The 19,000-nt window shown below is 31.7% G+C and overlaps 2 protein-coding genes across 2 annotated transcripts; both read left to right on the top strand.

Moving 5' to 3' along the window:
• Positions 1–6,859: 6,859 nt before the first annotated feature.
• LOC114188796 (PAP-specific phosphatase HAL2-like) lies at positions 6,860–11,089 on the top strand. The gene is made up of 3 exons (XM_028077442.1): positions 6,860–7,375; positions 9,332–10,019; positions 10,522–11,089. Exons 1-3 carry the CDS (start codon positions 7,006–7,008, stop codon positions 10,823–10,825), a joined length of 1,362 nt encoding a protein of 453 aa, XP_027933243.1. The 5' UTR covers positions 6,860–7,005; the 3' UTR covers positions 10,826–11,089.
• A 4,386-nt stretch (positions 11,090–15,475) lies between these two features.
• On the top strand, positions 15,476–16,584 carry LOC114186681 (glycine-rich protein 5). The gene has a single exon (XM_028074658.1). It carries the CDS (start codon positions 15,652–15,654, stop codon positions 16,129–16,131), a length of 480 nt encoding a protein of 159 aa, XP_027930459.1. The 5' UTR covers positions 15,476–15,651; the 3' UTR covers positions 16,132–16,584.
• The last annotated feature ends 2,416 nt before the right edge of the window (positions 16,585–19,000 follow it).

Here is a 19,000-nt window from a genome sequence, read left to right as displayed (position 1 = left end):
CATGACTTTCTATGGTCATCACTGTACTGCCACGCATGAACTCTAAATTCAACAATTTTTTAGTGGGAAAAGTAAAACCTAACATGCCAACGTAACCCTTTAACCAAATAATTTTCAAATTTTGTTCGGACATCCTTTTTAGGATTTGATTGTACAATTTAGCTTAATGCCACAAAAATAGTCACAAAAATTTGACTCTGAGTGATGTGAGGGAAAGACAGGGTCTTTTTGATGATTCCACGTGGTCTTTGTAGTAGAGTTGTGCCACCCAATGCCCATATCTCTGATTCTGTCTCAGATTACTGCGAAAATGTTACGAGGACGGTGATAGTTATAGTCTTTCATTCAAGGACGGTGGCTATAATAATAGCATATATAACTATGTGAACATGATTTTCTCTGTCTTTCTTTTCTTTCTCTCTGAAATTCATTCCTTTTCACATTTTCTATTCATTTACACTCACACCCAGTTTTTCATACTTTGGAAAAGCCTCTTCTCAAATTCTTGCTACAAGTGAAAGCACATTCTTTTCTTCCTGGTAGGTACACCATTAATTCATTCCGTTGTTTGTATTCAATAAGCGTGGACTATTTTTTGATTCTTTTCATCTTCACCCAAGCCCATAAAGTGTTGCCAACAATAATATAGCACGTAAAGCCAAAGCGTGTGAACACGCAAAGGTAAATATTTATTATATTATTAAATCTCAATTTGAATGATGAAATGTTTTCACACACTATTCACTGCTTCCATATATATTACAAGAGTACACATCAGACACAAATAAATGAGAACATCATATGAAAAGATAAAACATGAATAAGAAGATATGGTGATCCAAGTCACAATTTTCTTTTATGATCTAAGTAGATGTATATTTTGAATGGGTTTGAAATATAGAAAATGAGAAAATAAAAAAATAAAAAGTTACTCAAAAAATAATAATTCAGATTATAAGAGAAAATTGTTAAAATTTAATTATTATATTATAATTTTCTTTATAACTATTAATAATTACGTTCATTATTGATGATAGTTGATTTTATATTATTTATAAACCATGCATGGTAATTCAGAAAATGATTTACGAGTAATTTTAGTGACATTGATTACGTAGAGAAGGTGATGTAATGGTAATGATGGTGGCAAAGTTTCGTGGGGTTTTTAAGTTTGAAGCATATCCAAACACTTTAAAGAGATGATATATATATGTGTGTGTTATTTTTTTACTTTTGTTTTATGACATGGTTGAAGCAATTATGAGTGTTAGTGGCTGAAGCAATTATGTCCACAAGCGTTGCGAGTTCCCCCACCATTTTTAGATCTTATCCGAGTTAATGGCTTAATTATTGATGTTTTTTTTTTTAAATTGTTTATGAGCAAAAAAGTGTGTAGAATCACAGTTCTTGATCCACATTGCATAACAATCTACCAAATATATCTCTATAAGCAACAAGCAAGCCAAAAAAGTGGAGAATTTGCACACAATAATGCATTCTCCCGATATCAGATACATTGAATCCAGACATGTTCAGTGTGATAGGGAGGAACAATCCTAGGTATCATTCTTAATGCTATTTAAAGTACTCAATATTAAATTATTTAACTATATTCAATTATTTAACTAAAATTTCTATTATATTATTACAGTGAGATTGTCATGATTTTCTTGAAAGTGTGACTGTGAAGGAAAATGAGTGAATGAATTTTTTAGTTGGGAAGTGGGTTAAGGTTATGTGATAATTTTAAAAAATAATGTAGGAAAAGTGTTGTATTTATATAAATTATTGGTTGATTTATATCGATTGAATTTTTTGTATGAAATACTCTATGTTTTTTTAGTGGTTGTAGATATTGTATGAAAATAAGAAAAAATAAAATGAAATAGACTGACTAGTATACATTGAATTAAAAATAACTTAATGTTAATTATTTATATAAGTTCATTCAATATCTTTTACCATAATTCTAATGTTATTTTATAATAATTTTTCTAAAATTGTGTGACATTTTATTTAATAGATAATTCTAATAAATAAAACATCACATAATTACAATATAAAGTAGAATACCGACAAAAAATATATAAAAATCAATAATTATAATTATTCAAAATATACGGGAAGAAGTACTTAGGCACAACACAATGTCATCAACACAAACTTAAATGTAAAACAGGTTAAGAAAAGATTATTCACAGACCAAGGAATTACAAATAAAATAGTATTACAAACGGAGTTCAACTTAGGATAAGATCCAACCTGCCTAACTAAACTGCAACATTTTCATCATCATGGCGATCACTTGGGTTTCCTCATCTACTCACACCAATTCTGGTGATCATCTCAAAAAGAAAAATCAAACAAAAAACAAACACAATAAAGAAATGATAAGTTAGATAAAATAATTTTTAACAATAGATGAGCATTATAAACAATTGAATCAGTAAGCATACAAGGCATGTAATGACAAACAATACAAGATCTTCTAAATCAATTATCCGGATACATGTATGGTTGCTTACACTTGTGATGGTCTCTACCGCTCTGCAGAGCCATTGTCAATGAATTTCGTCTTATCACACACAAAGTTAGTTCATGATTATCTAAGACCATTATCCTATCAAAGACTATAACCTCCATGTTACTCTCATCACTTGAATTAGTATGTTCTAGGCGAGTCTTCTCAAAATGTTTTTAATTTATTCAACTAATATTATATATAAATGTTTGCTTAACATTGTGATATTATAAGTATATCTGTAAAAGTTTGATAAGTTGTATTTTTTCTTTAACTCGTGGCTTAATTTCTCAAAGGCAATGTCGTTCTACTTTACTTTTAACACAGAAAACTTTACTCTGAATTAAAATGCGCTTTATGGGAATTTTATATTTAGTAGTAGAGTCGTTGCTGACATTTCGTAATCCATGAAAAAAAAAAAGAACTTTTATGTATGCAAATTTTAATTTAACATGTAAATATATAATTTCTTTTGAATATTAAAGTTATTTTTTTTACTTTTAAATTAATAAATAAAAATATTTTGCGTATACCAAATTTTAAAATTTGAAAAAGAGACGCAAGTGATAAATCTCCGAAACAGAAATGGGCTAGAGTTTTCTTTTATGGGTCAAGGCCCAAACAAGAAGCCCAGCCATTTCCTGACCATAGATGAGCATGGACAGTTTTGTAACAACCAGTGGACTAGCCATTCCTCTAGCGCTTGAAAAAAAAAAAAACTAAAAATGTTACATTTGATTAATAAAACAAAGGTTTAAATATCTTTTTGGTCCTCATTTTCGTAGTATTTGTTGCGGATGATCCTCATTTCACAGAATGTTTAAAACGGTCCTCATTTTGACCGAATGTTTAGAATGATCTTCATTTTCATAATTCGTGTTTTATTTGGTCCTTTTCTGTAACGCTGTTTAAATCATTAACGGAACATTGTACAGGTGGCACGGTTTGTATTAGGGTGTGTTACGTGTACTGTACAGATGGCTTAATTAGATATTTGAGGATAAATAAGTGAGCTAGGGTTTTGGTAGAGAATGTTTGGACAGTTGGTGAGTTTTGGCAATTTTGTTCCTCCATTCCCAATTGATATTGCTGCAATCTTCTTCTTCTTGCAATCCCATTATATAGGTATGTAAGTCTGGAAGAAGTTAAATTCATAATGGGATTGCAGGAAGAAGAAGATTGCAGCAATACCAATTGGGAATGGAGGAACAAGATTGTCAAAACTCACCAACTGTCCAAACATTCCCTACCAAAACCCTAGCTCACTTATTTATCCCCAAATATCTAATTAAGCTACCTGTATAATACACGTAATACACCCTAATACAGATCGTGCCACATGTACAATACTCCGTTAATGATTTAAACAACATGTACAATACTCCGTTAATGATTTAAACAGCGTTATAGAAAAGGACCAAATAAAACATGAATTACGGAAATGAGGATCATTCTAAATATTCCGTAAAAATGAGGACCATTTTAAATATTATGTGAAAATGAGGACCATTCACAACAAACACTACAAAAATGAGGACAAAAAGATATTTAAGCCTATAACAAATAAGCATTAATTACAAAAGGAAAGACAATATTATAATTAATTTAAGAAAGTTTCAAATCCAGATTCTCTATTAGATTTTTTATACTATTCTTTTTATTGTACTTTTAAAATATGAAATAGAAACACAACATATAAACAACATCAACAATCGAATTTCCAGAAAATCTAGGGACATATTGTCTCATCTCCTAAACTTGTATAATACATCAACTCGTAGGTCTTTTTAAATACATCACGCATGTATATAAATACATCATTATTGAGTAGCATCTGCATGCAAAGAAATAGATGAGATCATGCTTCCAAATGCTCCACGTCATGGAATAATAGTTTATTTAAAAAAAAATGAGAAGAACTTTATCATCATATTGTAAAAAAAAAAAAAAAACTTAATATCATTATCTTTCTAACCTAACAAGGTGACGTTATGACTATAATCTTGAAATTATGGATATATTTTTTCAACATTAGCAGCATAATGAGAGAGAGGTCTAATCTTAGAATTGTGGCTTATTTGTGTTTTCTTCCTTTCACACACTCCAACATCATTAGGGTCTGTTTAAATTTGCTGAAAATCACTATATAGTAATCGGATATGGTCAGTTATTAAAATGAACAAAAAAAAAAAAAAACATTACTAGGACATTTGGCTTGGCTATGTCACTAAGATTATGACCGACCAAAATCTTTTAATGTGGATGCTTTTTCATCTTAATTTATTTTCTGTTCGTCTTTCAGTGGTGTTTGTTGTTCTCAAATATTCTCAATTATTATCCAATTGACTAAATCGATTAGGAGTTTTTTTCTCAACCTCCACACATAATTGTAAATTGAATTCGAGATTGACTAATCTAAAATGTAAATTTTAAATTTTGAAATGTACAATATAAAACATTATTATTTTATTTTGAAATATATAATTGATAATATAAAAATACATTTCAAATTGTACAATTAAAAATATATTTATATTCTAAATTATATAATCTAAAATGTATTTGTTACACTTTTTCGTTCCTTAAAAAAGAGAGCAAAGAATTTTAGACTTGAGATTAAATATTCAAAACTTTATCATTAAATACGTGTTTAGATTAGCGGTGAAAATCATATTGAAACAAATGTAATGAGCTTGAAGCATGAGAACATCGGTTCTACTTCCCTCCAAACCATTATAAAGTATATTTTTTATAGTTGTCAAAATGGGTAATTCGGCTCAACCCAATCTGACTCACTTTGTAGCGATCCAAAAAAATTCGAACCCGGCTCGGCCCACTACAGGTTGGCTCACGGGTTCACTTAATTAAAAAAATATTATTTTTTTATTTTTTTTTCAGTCAAAACTAAATTATAATTCTAATTAAAATCTAAATAAACTTTAATACAATCTAAATACAAACTAAAATAAAAAAATACAAAATATTTATGTGTTGGATAAAAAAACAACTTAACATGACCAAAACAAAATGTAAAGCCTAACTTAATAAAAAAAAAATAAAAACACTTGTGTGACCCTTTTATCTGCGGGTTGGTGAGCCAATCCGGTTCACCACTGGTTCAATCCAGATGAGCTAGGTTCTAAATGAGCCGGGTCAAAAATAAATCCATATTGAAATTTGTAAAACAATTTCAACCCAATCCGGCCCGAACCCGTGATGAGCCGGGTTGACTCGCGGGTTCCAACCCATTTTGACAGCTCTAATATTTTTCAATAATAATAAATTCAAATCATGTTAAGATTTAAAAGGAAAAAATGGGGAAAAAATCGTATACATGACATTTTTTTATCCTTTCTTTATTTTTTTTTTCAAATATTATTGTGTTGTCATTTGTATTATAGTAGTGGTAATAACGCTAACATGATAAATTGTAGATTTTATTGACATTCAGCTTTTTTTAGGTGAATATTTAAAAATTCAATCGTTATATTAGATTTGAACTTAGATTTATTCAAAATTTCACCCTTTATTAGTTTTAATTTCAATCTAAGACTTTTTATATTTTCCATAGAGCTTATCCTGATAATAATTATTAATAAACAAAAGAACATATATGTTAAATATACCAGAAAACTTCTGATAAATAAATTTTAACTCTCAACCAAGGAACACTTTAAGTTTATGCAGAAAAAATAAATAAAAAATGTGAAAGTACTTAATTGTCAACTTGTCTGCTCTATCAATAATGAAAAGTGAAAAGGAAGAAAAACAAAATTGTGGTCTAAATGCTTTCTTCCCAACTTTTTGACACTTCTGTTGCTGAAAAGAAATAATTTTTTCATCGAGTTTTCACATGTTGGGGAAAAGGTATGTTCAGAAGTGCGTAGGTATAAAGCATTTTATTGAAAGAAAGTTGAAGATTTTGAAAAAGTTTAGTATAATTGGATGGTGCATGATGCTGACATCACCAAATAGGTTTTGCCATTTTAGAAAACTCCATTATTAAGGCTTAGTTGAATGATAAAGTATATTTATTGTTGTTACTACTGCCACTATACAATTCTGTTTTATTTTATTTATTGATATAATGAGAAGGGTGTTTTATTAATTTTAGGACGATAAAGACCTCAATTCAAATCTATCTTTACCTCTTTATCCAATAAACAACAAAGGAGTCAGTATCGAATATTAAAAAAGAGCATTTAAAATCTAAATTCGATGCCAATCGTTCAATCCAAACAAAACCACTTTAATTTGATACCAAAAAAAAACTAAAAATCAAACCAAAAAGCAGCCCTAACATAATAGTGTCAAATCTGGACATTGATAGGGTTGGTCATTCATTCATTATCATCACTGCTCCTATTTACCTTTCAAATACCAATAAATATCCAATTTTGTTTTTGCTTCTCTCTTTCAACATTATAAAAAAAAAAAATCGTTATTTCACGTTGATAAGAGAAATTGTTGGACACTCGATAGATATGTCTTCATATTTTTCAAGCTTTGGTACAAAAATCCCACGTATGGGGAAGGGGTACGATGATGTCTTCACAGTGACCAAGACCAAGCATGCAGTGAAGCAACCAGTTTCATGGTCCAACTATAAAGTGCCCTGCAACCTCTCAAAGCAGCACATTGGTTTTGTGTCAAAATTTCCCGTGATGGAGGAGGAGCAGCAGAAGAGGTTGGATGTTTTGGCCGAGTTATCAGAGGATTATTCCGAGGAATTGGAGGTGGCTGTTAGAGCAGTGCAGATGGCGTCTTCCCTCTGCCAGAGAGTGCAGGACACTATAATTTCCAATCAAAATCAGGTGCAGTCCAAGGATGATGATTCTCCGGTTACAGTAGCAGGTGAATGCTGTTTATTCAACTGAGTATTTTGGTAAAGCTTTTGCTTCTGATGCCTCTTTGTTTATGATCTAAATTCACTGTTGCTGGGGCTAGTTTTTATGTATGCCTGTTTTCCCAAATCAAGATGTTTTCTAAGCATATTTGGTTTAACTCATTTTGCCACCTGGTTTTGTGCATTGGATGCTATGCTATCTGGCACTAACTTTGAGGTAATTATGGTTTTGTTAGCCATTACTACTACTTCTAAGGTTATTATACGAATCAAGAAGCATTTAAGAAATGTAAGTGTTATTAGTTTATTAAATAAGATGTAAATGTGTGTTTTTGTCTGTGAAGTATTAATTAAAGAAAATTGAAAATCACCAATAGTTTTGAATTAAAAAATAATAAACAGAGACTAAAATATTAGTAGTTTTAGAAAGTAGTAGCATACTAGCGGGCAGGTAAATGCAAGGTACTAACTTTAGTCAAAAATATATGTTTGAAATATAGCTTATGTCTGATGAATAGCTAATTTGTGAGGAGAATTCACATTGCGGCTTTGCCAAGTTGTGTGCAAATCCATTCAAATTATGACAAGTGGCTTGTTCTTTGGTTCTTAAACGCCAAAAGGGAGCAATGCAAAAACCTTGTCTCAGTTGTCTGATACGCGAGGACATAACCAGATCAATACTTATCTTCAAAACTGATTTTAAGTCAAGACAAAGTCACTGGTGTGGAAAGTGACATTTGAATTTGGAGGCTTCATGGAGTTTCAAAGATTCACGTTTCTAATGCAGGGAAACAGTATGGTTGGTGAAAACAAGGTGCCTTTCAAACTATAAAATATAATATTGCTAACAAAAGGATATAAGATTGGATAGAATAGAACCTCAGTAGTACTCTTTATTATAGAAAGTGGTTTCCAATATGAAGGAGACCGGGGGAATGAGTGCAAGTTCATATCTTGGCTTTATCAGCTGGTTGAGCTTCCATAGATTTATCTTTCCCAGGAGATATAAGCCTAGTTCAATAATCTTTTACGATCACAATTTTTCCCATAATTGATGTAATTTCCAGGTCAAATGCCGTATGATTCACTTTTGGTTTATATTCTGCAATATTTACATGGTGATTTCTGTAACCTCATCTTGTTCTACAAGCAAACCACTTTTTGACTGAACTGTATTGTACACCTGATACTAATCAATATATTATTTTTCTTCAATTTTGGTTGAATCAGTTCAGATTCATGGGATATATGGTTTTCCTTATGTTGCTTACTGCTCCCCTTCATCTTATCTAAAACATACTCTTTTTCCTTTTGTTAACAAAATTCTATTAGAACAAAATAGTGAATACAAAAAAGGATGAGGATGTGACAGTTTCAAGTTTTTAACAGAATATACCTCTACAATCCCTTTAGACGTCAAGAACATTCTTGGAAGGTCCATATACTAAGCCAGCATATAGATGCTGTAGATCTTGCTCCAATAAACACTTTGTTTGGTTACTTTTGAAAATCTTCTAATAAACACTTTGGAAGCAGCATTCTGCCTTAGAAAGAGTGCATGTTTTGCCAAATACTGATAATTTGTTCTCTATTGGAAAAACAGAGGCAAGTTTTCAATTTACTGGTTAGACCTTTCTCTTTGTTCATTTCACATGTCCAAATGGATAAAATATATTTAATTAATCACGAATTCATTATTTTCATTTAAAGTTCATCACATCACATGTTCTCTTTTCTCTCTGTAAAGATCCGATGTATGTCTAATCATAAGTCACAATGATAAAAGTAAAGATCTAAATCAATTCATGTGTGTCTTTCATTATATTTCTCTGTAACTTTTGTATAGTGATGGTTGAAGCTTATTTTGTTGAATTCTTTTGGTAAATATAACTTTTCAAGTTTGATTGATACATTCATACCAACAATCATGTTTCAATTGTACCCTTATTTTGCTATTTAAACAGATTGGAGTGTTCAAGCAATTGTGAGCTGGATGTTGTCAGAATGTTTAGGGAGTCAAAATGTGTCGATTGTTGCTGAAGAAGATGTTCAAAGTCTGTCCAAAGCTAATTCATCTGAACTGTTAGAAGCCGTGGTTGAAACTGTGAATCAATGTCTAACTGAAGCACCTCGATTTGGAGTTCAGGAGCCAAAATGTGGTCTTTCAACTTCAGATGTTCTTGAAATAATTGGTCGCTGTAGCTCAACGGGGGGTCCCACCGGAAGATTTTGGGTGCTGGATCCTGTTGATGGCACATTGGGTTTTGTACGTGGAGATCAATATGCTGTAGCTCTAGCACTCATAGAGGATGGAGAAGTGAAGCTTGGTGTTCTTGGATGTCCTAATTACCCAATGAGGAAGGAATGGTTAAGTTATCATCACCGCTATCATAGGATTATATCCAAGTTGACTCCTCCAACTGCTGAAACTTGGAACAAAGGTTGTGTACTATATGCTAAAAGGGGTAGTGGGAAGGCTTGGATGCAACCGCTGCTCCATGTCAATAAGATGTTTGTGTGGCCAAACCATGCAAAACAAGTTTCTGTCTCTCCTATTGACAATCCTGCACTTGCCACCTTCTGTGAACCAGTTGAGAAGGCCAATTCAAGCCATTCTTTTACTGCAGGGCTGGCTCACACTATTGGTCTCAGGTGCATTTGTTTTTCTCTTCCTCTCTTGGTATACCATAATAGATTTACAGAAAGAATGAATTGTTTCAAGAGAGCTTGTATATAAAGGGAGACACGTCCAATTTCCCAACTGTTATCTAAGAACTTCAAAATACTAAATTGAATATCAGAAAAAACTGATTTTTATTACTATTGTTATTATCCCAGCATATAGACATATTAGCATGGAACTATTCTATCTTCTTTTGTTATTTTTCAAGGATCCTTGTGAAATCAGTACTGAATGCATATTAAAATTTAAGATTCCTGTTATTGTAGGCTTTATTAACTTTGAAGGAAAGGAAAGAAGAAGTTGTGATGAGCAGTAGTTGCATATTCCTAACTTAAAGAACAGTTGCATTAACAGTTATCTCTATGAAAAGGAAAATTTTAAAATATCTTCAAGAAGAAGGCACAGAGATAACATAAATTTATTACAATGATTTCTAACTCATAAGATATCTGTTTTGTATCATGTGTGCAGGAAACAACCGTTGAGGGTATACAGCATGGTAAAGTATGCAGCAATAGCTCGTGGGGATGCTGAGGTTTTCATGAAGTTTGCAAGGGCTGGTTACAAGGAGAAAATATGGGATCATGCTGCAGGTGTTATCATCATACAAGAAGCTGGTGGAATGGTAACAGATGCAGGAGGACTTCCCCTAGACTTCTCAAAAGGCATATATTTAGAAGGCCTTGATCGTGGCATAGTTGCTTGTTCTGGAGCCACACTCCATGCAAAGATCATCGATGCAGTTGATGCTAGCTGGGGCTCCTCTGGCCTCTGAGGCTGCTTCAATTAACTTATATACGTATACACTGAAAATAATGTCAATAATGATCCATCTTTTCTTTTTCTGTTCTACATTATAAATTACAAATCCCCATGCTTCACCATCAGTTATTTTTTATGTATTGCTAACACAACTTACGAGCTTGTTAGCTCACAATTCTATTGTTTGGCATTGTAATAACGCGAAACTGTCATAATATTTGATCATTCTGAATGCCATTTACTTAAAATGATTCTTCTCGAGAGGGGTTCGTGGACTTATATGCTGTGTTAACTCTGTACAATCATTTACCTTCTGGATAGCATCCATGTTATTTGACATTATAAATATCACACAGAAAATAAATTTTGGAGATGATTTACTTATCTTGGTGCTATATGTCTCTTTGTCCCCGAGCAAGAGTGCAGGGGCACATGAAAACATTAAACTGGTCTACTCGGTGATTCCATTAATTTTGAATACATATATTTGGAACTGCCATTTGACAGTTCCAAAGAAATTAATCATAACTTATTCACCAGAAATAGAATGCATATTACGGTTAATTTCATTCCACTTTCCACAGGTACACGTTCTAGTACGACTTCACATCTCATCAATGTGAATAGTACTCTGATGTCAATTTGAGTATATGTTTGTAAACTTCATTTTGAATCGACGTGGATAGATTCTAAACAAAATTATTTTTGTTTAGTAGAAAATATTAGTAAATTGATTTCAACACGATGTTGTTGAAATCCTGGAATCAAAAATGATTTTTGATATGTGATTACCAAAATTTACTTCTGACTTAAACAAATAACATTGCTCAAGCTAGTGTTTATAAAATCGACTTTTAATAAGTTAGATAAAATTTGAATCTAAAACTTCATCAGTAAAAGCTTCGTGTTTAGCCCATTTTATATGAAAAAAATTAGTATAGAATTGAAAGTCTCATACTAAATGGAGATGAACAATATACAACGAGAAAAACTTATAAAATTATTAAGATTTTGAGTTGGAGATCAGATATCTTATATGGGTTAACTAATAATGACTTATTGGATTCAAATTTCTTCGATTGCATATGGATCTTTCTAATATGTTCACTAAAAAAAGTCAACAATTTGTAACATATGTGGTAGAGAGGAAGAAAGTCAAGAAGAGGAAAAAACTCAAGAAGAACAAGATTTGAAGACATGACTACCAAGCTTGAAACTAAAAAGTTTTCTAAAGAGATTATAGAGATCAAGATAGAATTTATTTTAATACAATAAGAATGTCTTGATGGAATAAAGATATGTTTCAGAGCTCAAGCAAAATCTTTGTTGATTTGTATGTTTGATCTTATAAGTTTGTCAACTAAGATTGAACAAAGCAGTACAAAGAGTTAAAAAGGAACGTCTGAAATGGTTAGCATGTGTCTCCGAGTATGCGTATGCAGAATTGTGGGATCCAACTCAAGTTCAAGCATATAGCGAAGGATCTTATTTTCTCACTATCATATATATTATTACTCACAGAATGTGAATATATATTTTAAAAAGTAAGACCGAGACTATTAAGCAATTTAAAGAGTAACAGACCATGATTGATACTGAACTTATATAAAAGTGTTGTATCATAGTATTTTAACGAGTTTTGCAGAAAAAAAAGAAAACGTAAGATGATGTAAGTACAACTTAGTAAAAAAAGGGTTTTTGAAAAGATGAGGATGATGATTCTGAAATGGGGTAAAACGTATGCTACTAAAAACTTATTTGTCTAAATCCTTACGGGAGAATTGCAAACATGGTGATCGTAAAAAATTTCACATGAAATGAAATTAATATATGAAAAATATATAAAAGAAATAACTTAATATTTTATTTAAAGTTAAAGATTGCGTCAAATTTCTTCTATCAAGCGGTGTTAAAGAAACAAGAACGAGTATATGGTTGGTTAGATATGTCAGTATTATCCAAACACAGCTTCATGTATTAATTTATTGGCAGTGATGACAGATACGGTGCAGAGGAAACGCGTATTGGTCACATTGAGATGTTTGTAAGACGAACACGTGTAGTTAATGAAACCAGTTTCTTACGACTTTTTCTTCTTCACAAATGGGTTTCAGAAGTCAGAAACTTCATTTATTGCATTGAATTTGATCTTGGTACCACAATTTCTGACCTGTTTGGAGCTTACAAGGGAAAGAAGCCTCGTCTTGATCTGCGAAAAACACATGGATAAATTAACATAATGTTACTAGAACCGAACTGAGAAAAAAATATAGAATTTAGTATAATTCTCCGAACATGTTTAATTTTGGGTGAAAAACACAGTTTAAAGTCATGAAAGAATCTTTGATAGGCCCGACCTTGTTGAATATGGCTCCCCATAATGTTCAACTTGTTAAGTGGGATAAGGCAAGTTTATTTCAACAATCACACCGTACATTGTGGCAAGTGCTTGGTTCCATCATACACATGTGTATGGATGAGACAACCACCCATTTCTTGAGAGGAACTGTTATATGTGGCATCAATTGTTCTGTGGCAGAGATTAAGTGGATCGAATTATAATCGAATTGTGGTATTTGAACTATTACACTCTTAGGTAAAAAGAGTTGCGTCCTGACTAATAGTTATAGTTTTTGGTCAAGTGGTCAGAGACAGAAACCAAATTACAATCCAAGTGAGATTTCATGTAAGACAATTGTTAAGGAGAAGTTATAACTTTTGACCAAGTGATAATCACTCGATCCTAACAGGAACTATTTTTTTTTCTCTTTTTGCATGACACCTATTACAGAGTTACTGTATTTAATTTGTGAAAAAGATACTATTAATGAAAAAAGTTAAACTAATCGGTGCAAAAGTTGAACAAGAGTTTGTTACTTAATTTTAGTCTTGAAGTGAAGTCGTAAATAAAATGATGGTTTTAATTAGAAGTATGACACTGCGAATGGATTATATATAAAGTATGTGGATAGCAACTGTCCCATAACTGAATGTCTTCAAAAGGATGGACCAAAAAATAATAATCATATATAGTTTGCGACTATGAAATGAAGAATCAAACTTGTACTCCTGCCATGGCTAGAACGAAAGGAGAAACTCACTCCAAAACCTTTTAAAATATGTGTAGTTAATATTCTTTTGAACGTGCATGCATTCTTCTGTGACTGCCCACTGGGGTCCCAATGAAAAAGATCTGTCATGAGTATTTCTTTTAATTTTTTTGGATTATTTTTTATTAAGAATCCAGATGTGAATCTAAGTCCCATATTAGTTAAAATGAGAAAGTAGAACACTAATAAAGATCCATACACCCATTGTCTTAAGGTTTTGGATTGAGAATAGTGTCAATATCTTATGTTGTTAAACTCAGGTCTCATTGGTATTTGTTCTCTTCAATAAAATCCCTCTGTAAACCTAACCTTTTGTTTAAAAAATATACGATAGAGATTAACGTGTAGAACAAAAACTTTAAGTTTAATTCAATCGTATAAAATTGACTTATAAAATGAAGTATGAAATTCGCAACTCATTATATATAAAGGCTTATAGAGGGTAAATATTTTTTCGTTGATATAGATGTTGCATCCTTGGAAGAGGAAAGCAATATGGAAGTTTGAAGTTTTTAAGCACAAAATGCAAGTGTCCACGAAATAGGAGGCAAAAGCCTTAAGTAATTACGACACTTAGCTATCAATATGAATGAATTATTAAGATGGATTCCAAAGCAAGCCATGAAATGTATGTATGTATTATGCCATAAGCACATTAAATTAAACGGGTTGTTGCGATGTATAATCGAGGATTTCTGGTAATACTTAACTTTAATTCAAATATTGGTGACCATGTACTTTCTTTTCTAACCTGTCGGTCACATTAATTAGTTTTCAACGGTAAAAATCTATATATTACTCACTCCAACTATTGTTAATTAGATCCAATATTTTCCTAAATATAAATTTTTGGTTGGCATTTATTTATTTTTGGACCAGTCTTGTAACTTGAAACAGTTTAGATAAGTTTACGATTTAAGAATTCACGAGACTTAGAACACAACACGCACGGAAACGTATTATATATAAACAAGCAGTGTATCAGAAAGCTGATAGTGAAACCACACTTGTACAGGGCTTGAAAAGAAGTAATAAATTTATGTGATACCATACTCTTCAAATTTCATCCCATAAAATAACCTTCTAACGGACCACTTGGCAGTTGTGAAATTTCTCAAACTGTAGTTTCAGCCTAATTAAACAAAGAAAGTAAAAAAGCTTAAACCAAAAAAACAAACACTTGTGCAATATATAGTATATGAAGCTAACCACTACTTCTGTGGTGCGGTAACGTACTTAACTTTCCCTGTTGAGTGTTTCATTGTCTGCGATCGAAAAATGAACAATGATATGTTTGCATGTGCACATCTTCTAAGATTAGAATTAGATTTTAGAGAGTGAAGATACCCTATTTCTTATGCATGTAATTTCGCTAAATACTACACCTTTTTTTAAAAGTTGACCATGTGTAGGAGCTATATGAGTAAAATTGCAGAAGAATGATAGTGGTGTTGTGAAGTGTTGAGTAAAGTGGGAAACGGCAGAAAGAGAGAGTGGGAAGTAAATATAATAATAAATGCAGACAACCTACTATACAACATCATAAATCGCCCCATCTGTCTTCCACACCCTCCCAATTAATGCTTTTTCCTTCCACTCACACATTCATTCATATCTCTATATATATAAATTTCTCAACCTTCATCATCATCATCACAAACTCAACTTTCATAAAAATCTCATTTCATTTCAACTCCAAAACAAAAACACACACACACACACACAAAAAATGAACCCCACAATCACCTTTCTCTTCTTCTTCACCCTTCTCCTCATAGCATCACCCTCCGTCGCAACCCGACCCGCATCCAACCCTAATCAAGTGAAGCACTCCAAAGACACCAACAACAACCAAGGTGGTGCTGGTGCCGGTGCTGGTGGTGGTCTTGGTGGTGCAGCTGGTCCAGGTGGGTTCTTCGGCCCCGGTGGGGGCTTCAGCATACCCGGATTCGGAAACGGGTTTGGGAACGGCATCGTGGGAGGAGGGTACGGATCCGGGTACGGAGGTCCGAATGGAGGGTCCTCTAAAGGTGGCATCGTAAGACCAAGCGTTGTGTGCAAAGAAAGAGGCCCTTGTTTCCAGAAGAAGGTCACGTGTCCAGCCAAGTGCTTCTCCTCCTTCAGCCGCTCCGGCAAGGGCTACGGCGGCGGCGGCGGTGGCGGCGGCTGTACCATTGACTGCAAAAAGAAATGCATCGCTTATTGCTAAGCCAGTTAATTAAGCACTATAATATGTAGGTAACACTTGTTATGCCTTCTACTACTATGTTTAATGGTGACGTGTACAACAATTTTACACTACTTTATCGATCACAAATCATATTTTAATATAAATTTGAAGATAATCTCCATAAAAATGAAGAAAGTTATAGATTTGTGATTGGACGGTAATGTGAAATGTTTTACATGGATAGTTACCTATATGGTGACGTTGATGATCATTTTAGATGATATAAATAAATGAAAAGTAGATACATATCTATGCAGGTGCTTGTTCGAGTTGGTTTTGATTATTATGTGTATGGGTGGAAAATATATATTATGAGAGAATGCTTGGTATTTTGACTCTGTAATATTATAGGAAGATAGGGTATTATATGTTAATTAAGCTGCTGCTGTTGTTCCATTTTAAGTAATGATGTGAAGTTTTTTCTGAACTTAATCTTCAGAGATTTCATGTCAATTTATTAATGGCCACACTCAAAATGCAGATTTCACATGAGTTTTGTATCATTGGATGTGATGAGAAACAATGATTAGGTGATAGATGTGATATGAACCTTCAGTTCCACATCCCTCACCCAACAATAACTGTAAGAAACGTTCTATTAGTGGTGTCTTTGTCAAAAATATATACAACCTTAAATTTAGAAAATGCTTCAAATTTTTCCTTCAATCATTAACGTAATTTAATAGAGAAGTTCGCAAAATCAAATTTTGTAATAGAAGTACGTAACATAATGAGAGCTATCTAGTCGTTAAGTATAAGTAAGGGCGCCCGCCACTCAAGTTTAAAATTTAATTTTGGTAATCTATTTTTATTAAATACAAAACATATATATCAAGAGAAAATTTTAAATATGATTTCTCGTATATATAATACTGTATGTAAAGTGTTGATGGAATTTGAAATATTCTTCAGTAAAATTTAAAATGACAAATTAGATTCTGAAAAACTAATTATTAAAAAATAAATTTTAAACCTAATCAATCTATTATAAAATAAGATTTATATTTATTTATATATTATGAAATTGTCTTATTTTTAATTTATTTCAAAATTTCAAAATTAACGAATATCATATCGACAAATCTGATATTTGTGCATAAATTAATATTAAATCTGATACTGCATATCCAAACGACAAATGAAAAATATTAATTTTGTTATGAATCGTTTTTAATATACCAAATCCAAATGTGTTAGTTTTCTTTTCTCACGAGTTCATAGTTATTATTGGAAAAGTGGTTGGCACAAATACCAGTCTTTTGAGGACACACATCGCAATTTGAAAAATAAAAAAGAAAAGGGTTCCCATTTTAATAAATTTTAATTCAAGCTAACATTGCAAGTGGCGTGTATTGATAAATTATTATGCTACCCATATCTGTGCGGTTATGATATAATCTCCAAAAAAATCTTTCAGGTGGAATTCACTTTAAAAATGAATCTCATTTTTTCTTTTTATATTAAATTTTGGATGGAATGATTAGCGTAAAGATACCTTAAAACTCATCTTAGATAAAAAATATAATTATTGAACCCATGAGAGATAGATAAGATAATTTAATAATAAAGAGGTTGATTAGGAGAAAAAAATTATAAAAGTATCCAGTTGTGTATTATTGAATGAGTTTATGGTTGAGATAAATATGGTTGAGTTTAAACATGCGTGATTCTCAAAATACGTTGAATCATCGTATTTTGTTGACCATGGGACAAGGATTTATTTAATTTTAAGCATACAGACAAGCCTTTAATTCCATTTTGAAGTGGTTGTGATTCATTTATAATACTAATAAATTATAAATTCGATTTGTCTCAGTTTCAGGATACAAACATACTGTCTCCTTTTTATTTTTTAATTAATCTACATTGAAAACTACCCATTCCTAGATATTTTAATTTGTATATTAAACAATCTCAATCCATTTAATTCTTTCAATTCCATTTCGTGTATTAAGTTTCACTCGCAAACACCATTGCTTTTACTTTATCCTTATAATTTGAGTAAAAAAACTAGTTAGTGAACCAACACTAAGAAAAAAAAAGCATTAAAAGAAAACCTTTTATTTTAAATGGATCATTGTATGAGATTTCAAGACTAAGATTATCATATATTATATAAATGAATACGGACCTGTTTTATAAAATTTAGTTAAATTTAAGTCTATTTTTTAGTATATATGAATACAAACTTTTGTCATAGAAAAGTGTAAAGAGTATATATCTCTGGTTTTTATATCTTAACATAGTTATGAATAAAATATTTTTTTCTTAATGATTTTTAAATTTATGTCCCTATTTAACATATATATAATCTCGTATATAATACAATGAATAATTACTATTTATTCACAGCCAGTTTTAATCATACAACTATGGTGGGTCCGTGAGATACTAGGAACTGTTCCACAAGATGTAACCACACACACTTCATTGTCAGCGACAACTCTTATTATGCCCCAAATCAAAGCAAGATGTTGGCTTTTCACATTGCTTCAGCCTCAGCCTCTACTTTTACATATACCCTTTAAATTCATGCAATTTTTTTAAGAAAACTGTTAGCTGTCTCAGGTAAGTGCATTACAATGATTGTTGTTCGTTAAAGAAGAGAAATGATAGGTTGACACCCACATTTGACCACTTTTTTTTACCATCTTCATAGGTAACAAGTTAATTTGTCTTGAATTACAAGTTATTTTTAAGGTGATAAAAAAAGTGATCAAATGTGGATGCCAACCTATCATTTCTCGTTAAAGAATTGTGACGATCCAAACAAAAGGAAAAGGAAAAAGACCATGTTGATAAAGAGAAATAAGAAGGCATTTGTGTCATTGCTTTTCTATGTCTTAAC

Source organism: Vigna unguiculata, chromosome 6, assembly GCF_004118075.2.
Source record: "Vigna unguiculata cultivar IT97K-499-35 chromosome 6, ASM411807v1, whole genome shotgun sequence".
In the NCBI taxonomy this organism is placed as follows: domain Eukaryota; kingdom Viridiplantae; phylum Streptophyta; class Magnoliopsida; order Fabales; family Fabaceae; genus Vigna; species Vigna unguiculata.
The sequence above is the reverse complement of the archived record's forward strand: the minus strand, read 5'-3'. Positions and strand labels throughout refer to the sequence as shown.

Excerpts from the sequence above, each read along its gene's own strand:
- LOC114188796 (XM_028077442.1), top strand. The coding sequence starts at position 7,006 with ATGTCTTCATATTTTTCAAGCTTTGGTACAAAAATCCCACGTATGGGG. Across the intron at positions 7,376-9,331 it reads TTCTCCGGTTACAGTAGCAG|ATTGGAGTGTTCAAGCAATT; the intron begins GTGAATGCTGTT and ends CTATTTAAACAG. Across the intron at positions 10,020-10,521 it reads GCTCACACTATTGGTCTCAG|GAAACAACCGTTGAGGGTAT; the intron begins GTGCATTTGTTT and ends TCATGTGTGCAG.
- LOC114186681 (XM_028074658.1), top strand. The coding sequence starts at position 15,652 with ATGAACCCCACAATCACCTTTCTCTTCTTCTTCACCCTTCTCCTCATA.